We start from the raw sequence: 18446 nt of genomic DNA on the forward strand, positions 1-18446 counted from the left end.
CCCAAATTGGGTAAATAGTTTTGGATGTGGGAAAAAAAATAAAATAAAAAAAGGAGTCTCAATGTTTTGTTGTGACTTTGATTTGGAATAACCTCATGCTTTTAAATCTGGTCAGTTAAAAAACACCAGAAAGACAAAACAAACCAACCCCACACAAGGAAATGGTGATATGCACCCAAACAAAACAAAAAAACCTTGGGAAAACTATTGGTTTTGGTTGACTCAAAATGAATTGAAATATCTGGGGGGAAAAAGATTGTTTGGGTCAGCTCAGAACCCTTCAACGGATTTTTTTTTTAAAAAATTAAATTTTTCCCATTTGACAAAAAGAAATTAAAAAAAAAGTTTGGTTCAAGTCAAACCAGATTTTTCAGTTCAGCTCCCAAACTGAGAAGTCTGGTATTTGCTCAGCTCTAGCACCAACAGCAGCCCTCTGCCCTTCTACAGCCTCTCTCATGAAACATCTTAGAATCCTGCACAAATAATAGCAGAGGGACAAAAATAAACTGCCAAAATACAAAAACCCTACCAGTGATAGGACAGGGAGAGTCAATGGGAATTAAACATGTGACCCATCTGACCAATCTCGCAGCTCAGCAATACCACTCCCGTTTTGACTATTGAACAATGGCTATCAAGCCACAGAGTAAAAAACACAAGTCAAATAAATTAAAAAAAATACAATTAAGGAAATTGCTACCTGCTAGCAGATATTCAAAAGCTGAAACAGGATAAGTTAGACGGGTTATTGATGGCAAATGTTCAGATGAGCTCTAATGTAATTCACCTGGTTTTAGTGAAAACAGCTGTGGTTTTAAACATGAAAAGGCCGCATTGTGCTCTCGCTTGTTTCACTCAGTGGAATTGTTCAGTGTAACTGAAGGCTCATGCTGGCCCAATGGGTTTTTTAGAAGTTTTGCCTGCTATTTGTTTTCTCTTAAATCAGTTATTTCACTTCAGGTCCATTATGTTGTCATAGTAGCTGGTTGCTTCAAATGCTGCTTTCCAGAGGCAGAATAGAAAATAGGAGCAGATTTGGATCTCAGTTATACCAGTGCAAAGCCACCATGTAAGTGGAGTGACTCTGGTTTTACACTGGTTTAACTGAACTCAGAATCTGGCCCAAAGTTCCTAAAGAGGTTGGGTCAGATGCCACTTTTCCTCTTAGCTACTGAGAAGTTCTTAACCTTGAAGGCTGAATGATTCCATGCATGTGCACAGAGGAGAGGGAAGATCTGGAGTTATAAAGAGTGTCAGCGCGGCACAGGCAGGGAGATGGGAAGCCAACTAACACCACTTTTCATATTTAATGCTGATCTGATGCTCTAATGAGGACAAAGCAGTGCATATCAGGAATAGCTGGGACTTTAAATTTATGTATTATCTTGGTTTTGATATAGGCTATCATCGTTCAATCAATCCATGCCCATGGTACTCGTACAACGTAGCATTCTCATAACTATTATAAAGGAACAGAACAGGCTGCTTATTGCTCACCGATAATTGAAAAAAAACAACAAACATCCCAGCTTCAATAACCTCCTCAGCTAGCTGGTTCCTCCAATGCCTGGGAGAAGAGACAGGCCTGGGAAACGAATCAATCTGAGGTCTCTCAGGAGTGCTAGGTCAGTTAGTCACAGATGGTGGAGCCTCATTAGCTTGTGATGACATTATTGTTATAATTTGTATTGCAGTAATGCCTATGAGCTGCAATCATAGGCCAGGACTCCATTGTGCTGGGCTCTGTACCAACACTGAACAAAGATCGTCCCAGCCCCAGAGAGCTAAGTAAGGCTCTGAGAACCTGTTCAAATACACTTGTAATTTCCCCTTCATCACAACCTTAGACCCAAATCTGGGACCCAGTGGAATCTAGCCCAGTTCAAACCTTGGCCAGGGGTGATAGAAATCTACTGGCAGATGCCTCCCTTCCTCTCAAGCACTAGATTCTAGAGGCTTACTTCCTGAACATCCTGTGCCAATCTCCAGTCTCCATTACATTGGTGTACACCCAGGATCAGCGAAGCTACTCCAGATTTACACTGATGTAATGGAGATCAGAATCTATTTCACTGTGGTTTAGGACTGGGAATGGCCCACTTTTGAACAGAATCCTACAAAAGGTAAACAAGTGTGAACCTGAAATGGATAAGAACTTGGATTCTGCAGAGGATGCTGTGTTACCAGCTAAACCTATCACCTGGGCACTGTGTCTCATCATTTCAAAATGCTATTTTTCAGAATGTCACGGGGAACAATTTACATCACATCCAACGCTCTCTAATTAAATCCCAAGGACTCACGCTGGATGCGTTTGCCCTTTCGGTAACTTGCTTATTATTATTAGTATTTAAATGCTCACAGCTACCCTTTTAAGTGAGCCTGCTAGTCAGCTAATGGGAAAAGCTCGTTGCTCTAGCAGCATTGTCATTTCAATCTGGCTGGAGCGGACCGAACAAAGCAGCCGAGCATGAATTTACATACGGAAGGTATGAAAGTAGCTGAGAAGACCAGAAGTGCCTTCCCCCCACCCACCTTCTTTTTAAAGATGAAAAACACATTCTGTAGAATGCTAGGAATGGAGTACAATGACTGCTGTCCTCGAAAGCGTTAATGGCAGCATCTTACTCAACGTGTCTGCTCCCTGAGGCCCCGATCCCTAAGAGGTGCTCAGTACCTCCTAGCATGTGGCTGCGTGTCCAAGGCAGATCTGCTGATTTTATTGCCATAGGGCTAAATCCTTATTCATGCAAAATTCCCATTGAAGGCCTGCTCCAAAGGCCATTGAATTCAGTGGAAAGTCTCCCATTGACTTCAGTGGGCTTTGGATCAGGCCCTGGGAGATGTATTATTACCATGGCATCTAAAGGCCCCAGGAGAGATCAGGACCCAATCCACTGGACACTGTACAAACAGTACAAGCTCACAGGCTAAATAGACAAGACAGGAAGGGTGGGATGGGGGAAAAGGGAAAATGACTTCCCCAAGGTCACCTGGCAAGGTCACCAGCAGAGGAGCCAGAAACAAGGATTCCCAATTGCCAGTCCAGCGCCCTCCCTGCTGGAGAACACGGTCTCTGTTTCCTGTATTGACATAAGGACTACGTGAAAACTGAGTGAGGCCCTCAGGATTTAGAGTCAGAGTTTGAGGCCACAAGAGACCACTGGGTCATCCAGGCTGACCTTCTGTATATCACAGACCACCACCTCTACCCAGCACCCTCATACTAAACCCAACCAAGAAAATTAGACCAAAGTATTACAGTCTTCTCAGCACCACCTCAGAGCCCTGGCGCCTCCTCAGCCAACATCCTATCTCCAGCCTTGGCAATCCCTGATGCTTCAGAGGATGGAGATTTGCCCCAGCACCAAAGAAATTACTTCCTTTTATACTTGGTTTTGGTCATTTTTAGATGTACTTGTCATCCATTACAGTAACCAGTTCAATGATACAAGTGCTTGTTGTCTAAAACTAATAATTAATAAAATGACCTCTTCTGCCCAGCATAACAGCTGGACTTTCCATGAAGGATGATCATTGCTTCGGAATTTCTCACATTAGAATACAAGTGTGTGGGGTGAGGAGGACGCGGTGCCCCATCATTTACAGGCAGGAGGACGAGACATGGCGAGTGAGTGGTGACTGGCCTGCACTCGTCATCTAGATATGATGTCTAGTTTGTCAAAAGTCACTGGGGAATAACTAACTGTTTTACATCAAGGGGATAAACTGGAAGTGCTGGTACTTGACAGCACACGTAGTCTGGTACATCTTAAATGATGATGAACTGGTGTGCACACAATGCCACAGGGAGTCTTGGAGAAAGCAGCATTTTAATGTGGAGGAAGAAAAATAAAGCATGTCCTAGCAAAACCCAGGGCTCAATCAGTTCCCTCAGCACCAAAAAGTCTGGAATTAGATGCACTAAAACAAACGCACAGACAAGGGAAGTGCAACAGAGTCCCTGTCTGCACTGGGAATTTGCCCTGATCTCAGCTATAGATGACCAGCAAATGGTGTAGCTGCCCCAGTGCAAAATCTAGGTATGGACAAGGAGCTGTGATTTGTACCAGTGCAACTTACCCCACTTTAAAGCAGGAGTAAAATCCATGGGTGTAAAATCACTGCTTTCCTTGTCTACATGAAGGGAGCTACCCCAGTTGCTGGTCATCTGTGGCTGAGATCAGGACAAATTCCCAGTGCAGACAAGGCTGCAGTCCCTTGAAAATAGTGTGACGGAAAGATTGTTACATAGACACCCCTGGGTGGCATGTAATGGGGAGAGCCCCTGCCCACAGAAAGGTGGTGATGCCCTTGCAAGCAGCCAAACAGGGCAGCACAGTCTGTCCAGTGGAAAAAGTAGGGCAAGCTGGTAACTAATGCCACCGCTGGCTGGCACCTCTAGCGGCAGAGTAAATAACCCCAATAGCCCCCAGACCAGAGTGTAACATGGCAGAGCCTGGCAAGCCCCACGCCCCTGTCAGTGGCCAGGGTCTGCCAGTGGCGGGGGAGACCTAGGCAGTGAGATTTCCCTAACACTTGTCTGTTTTCCTCCTTTCATTTTACAGCTCAAACTGAGAGAGACACACGCTGCCGGTGCGAACTGCCGCAAGCGGAGCAGAGACACCGGTTCCAAACCCTCTCTGCACCCCTTTGCTCCCCTCCTCCAGATACAGGAGGCTGCAGACTGGCCCAAGAGGGGGGGTTGATTTCCCTCCACGGGGGGCGAGCAATGGATCGTGTCCCCCCATCGGGGGAGCGGGGCAGGAGGACGTGCTCAAGGCACCGAAGGGACCCCAGGCGATCCATCAATCTAGCCTAATGGCGACTGCTAGGAACAGGGAAGACCACGCGGTCATTTCATTCCTTGCGCTGCCCAGAGCCGGACTGCGAAGGGGGCATTCGAGATGCGTTGAGCCCCCAGGGCTGCTTGGCTCTGCTGGAGCGGAACAGGATCGCGATCGCGGCTCCAGGAGGGGGACACACACCGTTTCCGAAAGGGTGACCTCGAGTGCCACTGGCTGCAGCCAGTTCCCTTATCAGGGCTGAGTGCCCGAACTCCGAGCTCTGGCAGGAAGCCGCCCGGAGGTGAAGGGGGGGTATATATATAAAGGGAGCCCGAGCAGCCGTTCGAGCCCAAACCAAGGAGCTCAAGTCTGGAGGCAGCGCAAGGGATCGGGCAGGATGAAAGGCGCAGCCCTGTGCTGTTGGGCCTCTCTGCTTCTTCTCATCCCGCAGGGGCCAGCAGGCGGGCACCCGCTGCCCAGGAAATACACCAGCCAGGAGCTCCAGTCCCTGCAGGTGAGGAGAGGCTGCAGCTGGCCTGGAGTGGGGTGGGGAGCTGGGTCTCTGGCCCCAGCCTCGGAGGCCGCGTAAAGGTGTTGAGGGAGCCCTTAACAAGCAGGACGGGGGGCAGAGCCCTTTCTGAGCAATGGGATTTTCAATCCGAGAGAGGACAGGTCCGCATGGAGACCCCCTCTCCTCCGCCCCAGGGATACAGACACACACTGAGTGCCCTGGGTGCCCTGGTCAGTTACGCGGGAGCTGATCACGGTCTTCTCCTCTCTTGTTCCAGGACCTCCTTGAGCTCCTGAAGGAGAAAACGCAGGGGGAGGAAGGGGAGCCGCTGGAGTTGGAGAATCTGGACTACTGGGCGGAAGACGACGCCCCTAGCTGGGACCTTGTGGAGCCGGAAAGCAGCCCCGCTACCCAGCTCCAGCCCCGGGATCCTGTGGCGAGTCAGTGGAGGAACCTCCTTGCTTCTCCCAGGAGGATGCGGCACTTCTCTGGCTGTTTTGGGACCAGGCTCGAGAGGATCGGCTCTCAGACAGGACTTGGGTGCAACATCTACAGAGCCCGTAGGTCTCAGCTAGATCCCTTAGCCTGCCTTCAGCCCCTGTGCGTCTAGGGTTCTTCCCCACGTAGCCAGGACACAGCACAAAGCTTAGGAGGCACGTCTGGCAATCACTGTATGGCCAGAGATGACCCAATACCGCCCTATATAGCTCTGCAAGATTCTTCCCCAGCCCCTGCCTTGGGGTGGGGGGTGGGGCAGACCTTGGCTCCGGCTGGATTCTTTAAGAGAAAGGTCGAGAGGAAAGGGTTGGACAGTGGGTACCTACAGCTCCATGATATTAGCCATAGGCCAAGCAGACAGCTGTCCAACCGCGTGGGGACAGGTCAGAAACCCGAGACAGAGCTGCTCTAGCCGAGAAGATAAACCGACAGTCTGAACGTTGTGCTCATTGTGTCTCTTTCCCCCTTGGTTTTAGGTTCCTGGAAGAGGAGATTGAGAAGCTGAATCTAGAGCTTCCCAGCAGCCTCCCACGAATTTTTGGAGCCTCTTTTGTGTGGACTGGGAACTTAACCCCTCCCGAGCGGAACACGTGTGCCACGCCTAAACAGAGCGGTTGTCTGGTGGATGTATCCGCGTTGTACAGATTGTTATTGAACAGCGATGGTGTTGGGACGAGAACAGCTGACCCCCCCAAGCCTACTGGGGGGGCCGTGGCGTGTATCAATAAATGTTTTGTTTAAATCGCTCATTTCACTCTGCAGGCCTGCGAGAAGCGAGTCCCTTCAGATGGGGCGTTGGGGACCTGGGACCAGTTTCCTGCCCCACGCGAAGTGCCCCCCCCCCCAGAGTTCAAGCGTCACTTGCACAACTGGGCTGGGTTACTTGGGGGAAGTCATCCTGCGCTTTCCCTGACTAGGTCAGGGTCCAACTCTGCTCTCATTTTCCACTGGGGTCAATTTGGAGTGGCTCCCCCAAGAGGTGATGAAGTCACTCCGGATGTACACCAGTGAAAGTGGTGCTTTTGAGAGGGGAAAACTCTTCCCCCTTCCTCGTTGGTAAAGGCGCCGCTAGATGACTCCAATGCAGAGTAGCCTGGGCTCCTCGGGGCACCGGCCGGTGGCGGGCTCTGGGTTTAAATGCTCGCTCAGCATCGGGGTTGCGGGTCCCAGCGCACACCAGGCCCCGTTCCCAGGGCACAGGGCCGCCGGCACCTGAACAGCCCAGCCCTTTCGGAGCGCTCGCTGCACGGCCCTCAGCAGCGAGAGCGATGGGGAGCTGCTGGCGGCCTCGCCCGCGGGCCGCTGAAGGGAGGGACCGCGCCCAGGGGAGACGGGGGACCCGTGCCGGGCGGGGTGGAAGCCTTGGCTCCCAAGGGCTCGGCCCTGTTCAGCACCCTGGACAGCCGCCAGCGTGCGCGCTTCGCGGCATCCGCTAGGGGCTCCCCGGGGCCGCCTCCAGCGGCACCATCCTCCGCCAGGCTCGGCTCCCCGGGGCTCCGGCAGCCGGCCGGCCGAGGGCCCCTTTGCCGGCTGGGAGCGTGGCGGAGCTCGGCTCCCCTGGGCTCGCCGGCTCGCTTGAGCAGCGGCTCTGCCGGCCGTCGGCTCCGCTGGGCGATCCAGCCCCGGCGCCGAGAGAGGGGCGTGTTCACCCCGGCGGAGCCCCCCAGCAGCCTGGGCTGGAGGGACCCCGCCTCCGGCTGGGCCAGGGAGCCTCCTAGCAGAGTCAGGGCCAGGCTGAGCCCCCAGCTCCGGGAGTGGAGGGGCTCAGAGCTTGGCCGGGGGGCGGCTGACACCTCGCAGGGTTGGGAGGGGAGAGGGGGGCACGCACCGAGCGACCCCCCCCAGAGTTGCTCTGTCCCTTGGGGCGCGGAGCACAGAGGCTGCAGGGCGTGAGAAGATGGAAAGGATGCAGCTTGTACCCTGGAAGAGATTGGGGGGCGGGAGGGGTGCACTGAACTCACCCTCCAGTGACCATCCGCCGGGACCCGGCCCCTGGCGAATCGGTGTCTCGGGCCGGATGGGGGAGCAGGAATCGGCCCCAAGAGATGCCTGGGAGCGGGGGGGGGAAACGAGCCCCGCAGCCCCAGCCCCCAGGAGCGGCGTCCCAGCGATGAAGAACAAGGATTTCTCCTTCGCGGGGAGGGGGCTCCTGCTAATAACCCCCTGCTGTGTGTGCCCTGCCTGGCTGGGGGGGTGGGGGCCACAGCGCCCGCTGCCCTGAGCTACCTGCCGTCCTGGCAACCCCCCCCCCCCCACCAGGGGGTTCACAACCTGCGCCCTTAGATCCTACTGCTGGGGCGAGACTCGGAGCCAGCCCGTCTCCCGGGGTGCAAACGGCATCCCCCGGCCAGCGGTGCGTGTGCAGCCGGGACAACGGGGGAACCGGGCTCAGGGCCCCACGGTTGCTAGGGCCCGGCTACCCTCTAACTACACAGGGACAAACTCTGAGGTTGGCAGCCTGAGTGAGATCGTCAGGATTTGTCCCGCAAGGAATAACATACAAGTCTAACAGCATTAATAAGGACGGGCCAAGTTCTGCCCCCTCTTTAGGCTCAGTGGGGCCACCAGGGGGGCGAGGGAAGGCAGAACATGGCCCTGTACATCCAACAACTACAGCTGCAGTCGCAGTCAGGAATTCTCAGACACACTCATTCACACGCAGGCACCCCCGCCCTCTATTACAGACACAAAACCAACTACCTTAAAAGAACACGAATCAAGCTGCCAAGTCTAGCCCTAGTCAGAAGGGTTTCTTTTGCTGCCCAAGTTGGACGTTGGATCCTGAAGGAGGGAGGAGATCGCAGGAAGGGGGTGTGTGTGTGTCATGGATAAGGTAGTTGAATGCTGCCCTCAAGAACAGGCTTCTGTCCCTGCCTCTGATTTCCTATGCCATGTTGGGAAAGGAATTTAAAGGGAAAAAAATTGCACTTTTCACAGGTAGTCACTAATTGTGTAACACGGCTGCTACTCTGAAACTAATTGTGTGCTTTTCATTTTCTGGGTGCCCATTTTGTGAGCCTGGGCTCAGTTCCACAGCTGCTCCTGAAGTCAGTGGGAGCTTGGAATGGTGTATTAATAGGGACCTTTGTTTTCAGTTTTTATTTTAGTTAATTTTTCCTGGGAATGTCAGCGTTTACTATCACAACAACAAAAACAGGTGAAAAATCAGTCCAAAAAACTTAATTTTTCTGAGTTCATTTTGGTGGATGGAAAGATGGGGAGGGAAAGTATTCAGTGAAGTAATACTTTGAATTTCATTAATCAATGTTTCAGAGTAGCAGCCGTGTTAGTCTGTATTCCCAAAAAGAAAAGGAGTACTTGTGGCACCTTAGAGACTAACAAATTTATTTGAGCATAAGCTTTCGTTAGCTTCATCGGATGCATTCGGTGGAAAATACAGCGGGGAGATTTATATACACACACACAGAACATGAAACAATGGGTTTTATCATACACTGTAAGGAGAGTGATCACTTAAGATGAGCTATTACCGGCAGGAAGGAGGGGCGGAAAGGAGGAAAACCTTTTGTGGTGATAATCAAGGTGGGCCATTTCCAGCAATTAACAAGAACGTCTGAGGAACAGTGGGGGGTGGGGTGGGAGAAATAACTTGAGGAAATAGTTTTACTTTATGTAAAAAGAAAAGGAGTACTGGTGGCACCTTAGAGACTAACAAATTTATTAGAGCATAAGCTTTAGAGCATAAGCTTTCGTGAGCTACAGCTCACTTGAAGTGAGCTGTAGCTCACGAAAGCTTATGCTCTAATAAATTTGTTAGTCTCTAAGGTGCCACCAGTACTCCTTTTCTTTTTGCGAATACAGACTAACACGGCTGCTACTCTGAAACCTTACTTTATGTAATGACTCATCCACTCCCAGTCTCTATTCAAGCCTAAATTAATTGTATCCAGTTTGCAAATTAATTCCAATTCAGCAGTCTCTTGCTGGAGTCTGTTTTTGAAGTTTTTTTGTTGAAGAATAGCCACCCTCAGGTCTGTAATCGTGTGACTGGAGAGACTGAAGTGTTCTCCGACTGGTTTTTGAATGTTATAATTCTTGACGTCTGATTTGTGTCCATTTATTCTTTTACGTAGAGACTGCCCAGTTTGACCAATGTACATGGCAGAGGGGCATTGCTGGCACACGATGGCATATATCACATTGGTAGATGCGCAGGTGAACGAGCCTCTGATAGCGTGGCTGATGTGATTAGGCCCTATGATGGTGTCCCCTGAATAGATATGTGGACAGAGTTGGCAACAGGCTTTGTTGCAACCTATCCTTGCAACAAAGCCCGTTGCCAACTCTGTCCATCTCTCCTTACAGTGTGTATGATAAAACCCATTGTTTCATGTTCTCTGTGTGTGTATATAAATCTCCCCACTGTATTTTCCACTGAATGCATCCGATGAAGTGAGCTGTAGCTCACAAAAGCTTATGTTCAAATAAATTTGTTAGTCTCTAAGGTGCCACAAGCACTCCTTTTTTTTTTTTATTATTATTAATCAATGTGATTTGCTACAGAACTAAAACAGAACTCAAAACACAAGGCCACCTCTGAGTTTAAGAAAATAATCTCTCTAATCCCCAAATAAAACCTTTTGTTTTAATAAAGTTTACTGTTGTAGACTTAGAACTATTAGCCTATAAATATTTACATTTAATAACTGGGCCACACCATTTGCAGCTCATAAATTCCATCCTTTTCTTCTGCTTGTTTTTTTAAAACTTTCTAATACTTCCTTATGTTCTGAAATGTATTCTGTTTTCTTCCCATTTTACCGTCAAATCTTTAAACCATTATCTGCTAGCAGCTTGAAATGTGTACGTGGTGACCATGAGATTCATCAGGACGTTCAGATGCACACGCACTTCAGAGCTTACGTGTGTGCCTGTTTGTTTATTGTGTGTATCTTCTAGAGACTAGTACATAACCTTACTTCAACAGGCAGCTTTGCACATACACACAGACTAACGTATTATTGTAATACATGGAAAAATACAATACATTGCATGAGATCTAATAAAACAAGTTATTTTTATACATTTGAATGATATAAAAGTAGGGTGAAAATCGGAAAAAACTGAATAATGCTTTTCGTAAAACCAGGAAATTTTTTGGTAAAAAAATGGTTTAAACTGAAAACAAAGGGGCTTATGCATTAAATAAGAGAATCAGGTCTGAGGCATCTCAAATTGGGCACCCAAAATTAGTGGATACTTTGGACCTTAATCTCTGTCTCAGCTCCCCCATCTGTAAACCAGGAATAATACCCCTTCAACTCACAAGGGTGCTGTGAAAATAAATATTTGTGACATAGTGATGAGTGTCACAGAAAAGCCCACGAGGGCATTAATAATTCTTCAGAACAGGGTTTGAGCTGTGTGCAGCAAATAAGGCCTAGGACCACACACTGAAGAATGAGGAGAAAAACTATTGAATAGCAGCTCATTAAGTGAGCACCCGCCATCCCGTGCACAGAATGAAGGAGAGGTTTCGGGAGGCGGCAGGAGAAATAGTCTTTAATTACACTCTCACCTACTATCATAAAGCAAAGCACAAGGGGGCTGATTTAAAGGTGCACAGTCACCCTTAATTCTGGCATTTCCTAAATTTTGAGGGCTTGGCTTTGTAATTTTAATGAAATTCATATATATATATTTTATTACACACACCTACAAATATATTTATGCACTGTTACATACACACACAAAGTGTGTGTATGTATACAACTACATTATACACACACTAATATAAATAACAGTGATAATTATGTAAATATTTGTAAATATACACATAATTTGTAGGGAGATTCTTTTCAATAATTGATTGTCTTTTTAATATGATGAAAGAAATGTATTTTAGATTAGGCTGGGAAATCCAGTTCCCTCAGAAATCCACTCCCCTGCTCCAGCTTTATCTGTTCCACAAGAACCCACTCAGTAAGATTAGAATAGAACGTTGTGTGTCGGAGCTTAGCTCTCCCCTGCAAATCTGTAAATGGAGTAATTTTTATGGGCTCTTGTGTTATATGCACAAGGCTGAAGGGTGAATTCATGATATAGCAGTATTTTTCTAAGGCATCTAATTTGACAATCATAGTTAAGTATTCTGGCTTTTAATGAATATTGAAAACTTCAGATCTCTAAGAAAAATAATGCCACTAGTCTAAGAAAAAAAACACACCAAATGTTTTATACCATATATATGCTTGTGTGTGCACCTCACACATTTTCTTAGGGCCAGAGTTGGATGGCCTGACCCATGCTGAGCAGCACCTGTCACCGTAGCAGTTACACGGAAATCAGTGTGACTACTTGTGGAATGGGGTGCTATTCCGCACAAGGCCATCAGAATCTGGCCCTCAGAGAAGACTATTCCTGAACCTGTGATTGCTTATCATGCTGTAGCCAAATTTATTTAGGGCCAAACCCTGCAATTTATGCTTAGACAAGATACCCACTGACTTTAAAATGTGGCCCTTGATATATATTATACACAGAGAGAGAGATTTCAGAGTAGTAGCCGTGTTAGTCTGTATTCGCAAAAAGAAAAGGAGTACTTGTGGCACCTTAGAGACTAACAAATTTATTTGAGCATAAGCTTTCGTGAGAGAGAGAGATTTTATAGCTGTGTAGACTAGTGGCATGATTTTCAAAATGTGCCAAGTACCCACAATTGCCGCTGAAGTAAAGGGGACCTGGGGGTACTCAGCACCTCTGAAACATCTGCTTAAAGGTTCCATTTGTGTTGCAATGGAGGGGAGAAGGTGGAGGAAAGAAGGATTAGGGTCCCTTTGTGGTAGGGGCTGTGCAAACTAACAAAGACAATCCCAATAGTGAGATTCCCCTCTAAAGCTACTGAGAAGAGAAAAGCCCCAGGTCTGGGATTTTCAGCACAAGCCATGGTATGCAGCAGCTGCACATATTCCATATATAGAAGGGGAGATTGTCCAGCACTTCAAATTTACTTTTAGGAGCTCTGTCTTCTTCAGATTCTACCTCCCCAATGCCTGGGCCTTGGATCTTTTCCTTTCCCTGTACAAGGTGATTTCCCTCCGGAAAACTCCTGATTAAGAGGCATTCAGAGCAGTTTCAGGGCTGTTTCCCCCATTTCCATGAATCTGAACACAGGGGTCTCTCGCAACAAAATTGCTAAGAATTTCCAACTGGACTATGTAATCTCAGCGCCTGGTATCAAGGGGGGGGGAGAGTGACATGAAATCACTGACTTGTGACATACATTCCTCAGCAGCAGCAGCTGCCTCCTAATGACAGCTAATAAAGGGAATCTTCTCCTGACAGAGCTGCATGCCTGCCATGGGACTGGAATGTGCCCCCGATAAATCCACAGATAACCTAGGAAGCAGGGATCACACCCAAATGGTATAAAAGACCAGCCAGGGGAGGGAGAAAACAGGACAAGGAAGAGAGAGAAAGAGAGACCTGAAGGGACATCTCAGAAGAAGCTTGCACTTTCCCATCGTCCAAACCAGTCCAGAGGGATGGACACTAAAGGTTCATTTTCCTGCGGGATCCTGTTGCTGCTGCTCATCCAGTTCCAGTCCAGCAGAACCAACCCCATCTACGGCCTCAGCCCTGCCAAAGAACTGGCCAGCATGGAGGTGAGGACTCTTTGCTTTGTGTTGTTAGACTTTCTAGGGTTTAGCTGAGCGCGGTGTGGTGCCAGCACCGTTCTCCAGTGCAGTAGTGTAGCTAGCATAGACTCATAGGGGACAAGCCAATTTAAGACGGTTTGCACAGTCAGCTCCAAACCATATGAAGACGGGGCTCTCACTTCAGAGAACCCAGAACCCTTGAGGGACTGATCCCTTCAGCTAGTGGGTTCATCTGATGACCCTTGGTGGTAGCAGGGAAGAAGAGGGTCCTGAGGCTGTGGAACATCTGCCTCTTCAATACAGAAACTGTCTCTCCTTAAGGCTCTAATAGAATTTAGGGACATTCCTCTAGAAGGAATTATAAAGGGATCAGTGTAGCTTTATAAGAGGAGACAATAGGTTTTTTGAGATGAGGTCCCTCATACAATTTCTTTTGCTAAAGTACAGGTGCACCGAAGCAGAAGACAGTGTGGGCATTCACATTTGGGAAACACGAGGAAAGACCCAGGGCTTGCATGGGCAGGAGATGAGCAGGGGATTGGGGCAGATGGGTGGGAACTTTTAGAAGATCCATTACTTTTAAAAAATGAATGGTTTGATCACAGAGCTGGACTCTCTCAGAAAAGCCCCCAGAGCTGGGGAATTATTATGCACCTGTGTGATTTATAGTGTCCATTGCCATAGCAACCAACATTCAGGTTCCTTCGTGCATGATGAAGGATCCCAGTGACTTCAATAGGATTATACATTTGCTTAAAGTCAAGCATGTGCTTAAGTGCTTTGCTGGATTGGGACCGGCATGAGCAGCCCTGCACAGGACCAAGCCCTTAACGAACAAGCTCCCTAATAGTATTAGAATAACCCCCCAGAATAAAACAGGCAAAAGTTAAGCCAAACTGCTAAATTTTGCATGGAGCCTCGTAGCTAGGTTCTGGCTCCCACAAAGTGCCCAGAGGAGAGAATCCCACAGGCAGCACCCTCCAGAAGGTAGCTACTCCTGCAGGGGTAGGAACCCTAGGAAGGGACAGCAAGAGGCTCTGAGCTGTTCTGAGCTGCCCTGAAAGTGAAACCTGATTCCACGTTATTCAGGGCTTTAAAACTCATCTTGAGTGATGAGTGATCCTCAGAAGTGAGCAGGAAGCCAGTGCAAAGACTTGCATGCAGGCTTTCTAGGTGTGTGCACCCCACTCTACCGCAGGGGGGAGCAACACTATTCGACGCCAAGGGCAGCTTCTGGGGGAGATCAAGAGTTTCTCTCCATAAAGCCCCTCGCAACAGCCTGGCAGGTGACAGCTGTGGGTGACCCCTTCTGAGGTCTGCAAAAGAATGGGAAAGAACTGGCAGCTTTTTGGCCAGCTACAGAGGAGCACTGCAGGTCACTGCTGCTAGCTAAGAACCTGGAGCAGAGATGGACCCAAAGGGACATAGAGGCAGTGAACCACCCCTTCCATTTTAGGGAATGTCTACACAGCACGGGGGAGAGTGCTTCTCAGCGGGGGTAGACAGAGATGTGCTAGCTCTACTCGAGCCAGGATGCTAAAAATAGCAGTGTGGCTGGGGTGGGGAAGGGGGGCTTAGGCTAGCGACCCAAGCACAACCCTGCTCAACCCCCTGGGCACACAGGGGCAGAGTAACAAGACTGTAGGGTCTGGGTTGGACAAAGAGGACAGAGGTGACCCTACAGCCCAGTCTTGCACACAGTCTCCCCAGGCCTGTGGCAATGGGATGACTGCTATTTTCAGTGGTTAGGCAAAGGTTGAGTGGGTAAGAAGGCAAGGGGAAATTCACAAGGACAGGTGTTTCAGTCTCTGCCCTTCTCTCGCAGGCTCTATTGGAGAGGCTGGAGGACAAATTCTCACTGATGGAGGCCCTGGAGTCCAACCCTGATCTTCAGGAGCCCGAAGCTCAGCAAGAGACTCCACCAGAACTCTTTGATGACAGCAGTGACCAGCAGCCTGAGCCCAGGCCAGCCCCCAGCGCCCCTCTGTCCTATAGGGACCCCATCCTCAAGCAACTGAGGGGGCTAAAAGCTCCCAAGATGATGAGAGACTCAGGCTGCTTTGGGAGAAGAATTGACAGGATCGGCTCTCTGAGTGGAATGGGCTGCAATGGTGAGTCCCTCCTAACCCAACTCATTATAAATGGATTATTATTTATGTGGGTTACCGTAGCTTCTAGGAGAATTAGTCATGGACCAGCCCCCCAATTGTGTTAGGCGCTGTACAAACTCAGAACAAAAAGATGATATCTGAATGGACCTTACAGCCTAGAGACAACCCAATGGACATCCCTGTCCTGTCAGACCACCCTGTCATCTGTTCTCATTCCCATTCCCCTCCTTCCTGCTCATTACACATCTCACTCCTTTTGCCTGAGTCGCTCTTCCTGTCCTTTCCCAGCTCTTGGCTTTGGGCCTTTTACCATCTACCCCTAGGTCTAGAACAGCCCCCTTGCACCAGGCTCCCTTCTCCAAATCCAGCCTTGAAACCTACCTCACCCTCCTTCTCCTGAACTGGCGGCCTGTGTCCTGTCCAAAGTTTATCTCACCTTATCGAGACGCTATGCATTGAGGACCTTCTTGTCTATGGCTCTGATCTTGCCATTGGATCTGTTCAGCTGAGAGCTGCATGGGCACAAGGGACCATATGCAGGATCTCAGCCTATTTTTGCACATCATCATGCAAATTAGTACCACTATATACACTTATTTAAATAGTGATATTAATAGCATAGGGACATGGCAAGGTGCTTGGATACCACGGTGATAGGCACAGCATAAAAACCTGGATAGAGAGATGCTTCTGCTACCAAAGACGTCTTGCTTTTAAAGAAATGATGCACATTAGCGTAGGCCTGAATTTGGCTTTTGCTTTTAAAAAATAAAAATAAAAAAAGGGGAAAACGTTTAAAATAAAAGTGTTCTAGTGACATTTATTTAGACGAATCTCAATATAAGTGTTTGGTTTGGATTTAACGGTGATTGCAAACGAATCATTGCACCTTTAAGCTAGGGCACGAGAACCTGAGAAAATTATACGAACTGGTCTGTTTTCATTGACTGATCTGAGTGAAGTATGAAGTGTAAACCCAACCACAGAAATGGGGAGAAGTAATTTAGGCGATGGCCACACTACAGACTTCCACTGGCATGGCTGTGTTGCTCAGGGCGGAATGAGGTATGATTTGTGACCGACCGAGTTGTGCCAGAAAAGGCCACTGGTACAGATGCAGTTATCTCAGCGAAGCTGTGCTTTTATGGGTAGAGCTTGTTTTGCTCAGGACAGAGAGGGGGAATGGATTGGAATAAATTATGCCGGCAAAAGCCCAGCACTTTACTGGTACAGGAAAATACCAGTATACTATACATATGAAGCGCTCCTGGGGCGGACATGGTCTAAGATTTTTACAGTTTTCAGAGCCAGATCCTCAGCTGGTGTAAACTGGCTTCATTAACTCAACAGAGCCACACTGATTAACACCAGCTGAATATCTAGCCCTATTTTTAATAATCTACAGTGGTTATTAGTAACAAAATAAGTTTATTTTCAAGTTTGTTTTATTATAACTAGGCTTGGCAGAATTTGATATTCTCAGTTGGAATTCTAAAAAAAATAGATGTTTATTTTTAAGCATTTTTATCCTTTCAATTTTAAATGGCAGGAAATTAACAGGGGGAGGGGACAGACAATTTATGACAGCAGACACGGAGATTCAAAAGTTAAAGTTTTGTAACCGTCAGGAACACAAGCTGTCAACATCACATGTCAAAACATATCAAGTAAATATCCTTAAATCAAACTCCAGTAAGTTCTCAAGCAGCATCTTACTTTGCTTAGCTGTAAATTTCAATGATTAATCCATGGTAGTATTTTTTGTGTGTTTGTTTGTATGTACGGTGAAACTGACATCTACCGACATTTACCGATAAAAAACTAATCCTTCCAAGCCTAGTTATAATTTTTAAACTGACACTGTCCTTTAAAAGCAGCCCTGGTAAAGATTTCTGACACCATCACAGAGAAGCATCTTTCTTTAAACCCTCCTTTCCCCAGACAATTTATATTAACCCAGGATTTAACAATACTGCTCAGCTCTGATTTCGTGATTTTCATCCATAGATTTTAATGTGCTTTACAATAAAGTCTCATTCCATTCCCATGGGAAAACAGGTACAGCAAGGCAAAGTGGTTTGCCAAAGGTCACCCAACAAAACCACCTTCTGTGTTTTAATAAAAGGACGCAGCTTGGGGATTTGATTTTCAAAGCACAGACCTAGGATGGGGATGGCAAACACTGAAAGACAGAGCAAAGTGCTTTCAAGGTCTCTCCATTTTCCTGCCAAAACTCTTATTTTGTGACTTGCTTGCAGGTTTCAGGAAGAATTAAGGCAACTCTCCAGTGCTCTGAAGAACGCCATGTTACAGTGCTGATGTCTCCCAGGACGCTTTCCATATGCTTTCTAAACTCTCATGGAGAAGTTATTCCTATTTATTTATTTATATTTATTTATTTATTTGATGTTTTATAAGAACATTTCTTACTTTAGCACCAAAAAAAATCATGCTCAAATAAAACTAACACATTAGTCTTTTATGTTGCATTTTTTTTTCCTGTCTGTTGCATTAAAAATATCCATGTATTTCCTGAATTCAAATGCTTACATTTTATTAGGTGCACTGCCATCGGTGAGGCAGGATCTAACAGTTTAGAGACTCAAAAGCAATATGCTTGGGAGAGACGGGACAGAGATTTTCTATCACTAGGAGTCAGTTTGTAAAATACTTAGGGGCGGTGGAGGATGGATAATTGCTTGTGTTTAACTGTGCGGACCAAATTAAGGCTCTAAGCACCAAGGGAGAAATCCATTATCAGCTGCTTTTAGATTCACAGCCCAAGTGTGGCATTTGCAGCATTAACACATTCGGTTTGAGGCAGGACTCCCTGGTGTTCTGGGACTTTACACCAGAGTTTCTAGAGTTTGGGGGCAAGGTTTCTGAACTCAGCAGGTTTGATTACCATGATTCTGCAGCC

At 47.7% G+C, this 18446-nt stretch overlaps 2 protein-coding genes across 2 annotated transcripts; both read left to right on the top strand.

The window, feature by feature from the left end:
• Positions 1 to 4804: 4804 nt before the first annotated feature.
• LOC119845053 (natriuretic peptides B-like) lies at positions 4805 to 6483 on the top strand. The gene is made up of 3 exons (XM_038376799.2): positions 4805 to 5301; positions 5576 to 5858; positions 6273 to 6483. Exons 1-3 carry the CDS (start codon positions 5185 to 5187, stop codon positions 6299 to 6301), a joined length of 429 nt encoding a protein of 142 aa, XP_038232727.1. The 5' UTR covers positions 4805 to 5184; the 3' UTR covers positions 6302 to 6483.
• A 6710-nt stretch (positions 6484 to 13193) lies between these two features.
• On the top strand, positions 13194 to 17985 carry LOC119845051 (natriuretic peptides A-like). Its single transcript, XM_038376796.2, has 3 exons — positions 13194 to 13421; positions 15241 to 15526; positions 17785 to 17985. The coding sequence occupies exons 1-3, from the start codon at positions 13302 to 13304 to the stop codon at positions 17799 to 17801; spliced, it is 423 nt and encodes a 140-aa protein (XP_038232724.1). The 5' UTR covers positions 13194 to 13301; the 3' UTR covers positions 17802 to 17985.
• The last annotated feature ends 461 nt before the right edge of the window (positions 17986 to 18446 follow it).

This window comes from Dermochelys coriacea, chromosome 18, assembly GCF_009764565.3.
Source record: "Dermochelys coriacea isolate rDerCor1 chromosome 18, rDerCor1.pri.v4, whole genome shotgun sequence".
NCBI classification, from domain to species: Eukaryota; Metazoa; Chordata; order Testudines; family Dermochelyidae; genus Dermochelys; species Dermochelys coriacea.

Excerpts from the sequence above, each read along its gene's own strand:
- LOC119845053 (XM_038376799.2), top strand. The coding sequence starts at position 5,185 with ATGAAAGGCGCAGCCCTGTGCTGTTGGGCCTCTCTGCTTCTTCTCATC. Across the intron at positions 5,302-5,575 it reads AGGAGCTCCAGTCCCTGCAG|GACCTCCTTGAGCTCCTGAA; the intron begins GTGAGGAGAGGC and ends CTCTTGTTCCAG. Across the intron at positions 5,859-6,272 it reads GTGCAACATCTACAGAGCCC|GTTCCTGGAAGAGGAGATTG; the intron begins GTAGGTCTCAGC and ends CCTTGGTTTTAG.
- LOC119845051 (XM_038376796.2), top strand. The coding sequence starts at position 13,302 with ATGGACACTAAAGGTTCATTTTCCTGCGGGATCCTGTTGCTGCTGCTC. Across the intron at positions 13,422-15,240 it reads AAGAACTGGCCAGCATGGAG|GCTCTATTGGAGAGGCTGGA; the intron begins GTGAGGACTCTT and ends CTTCTCTCGCAG.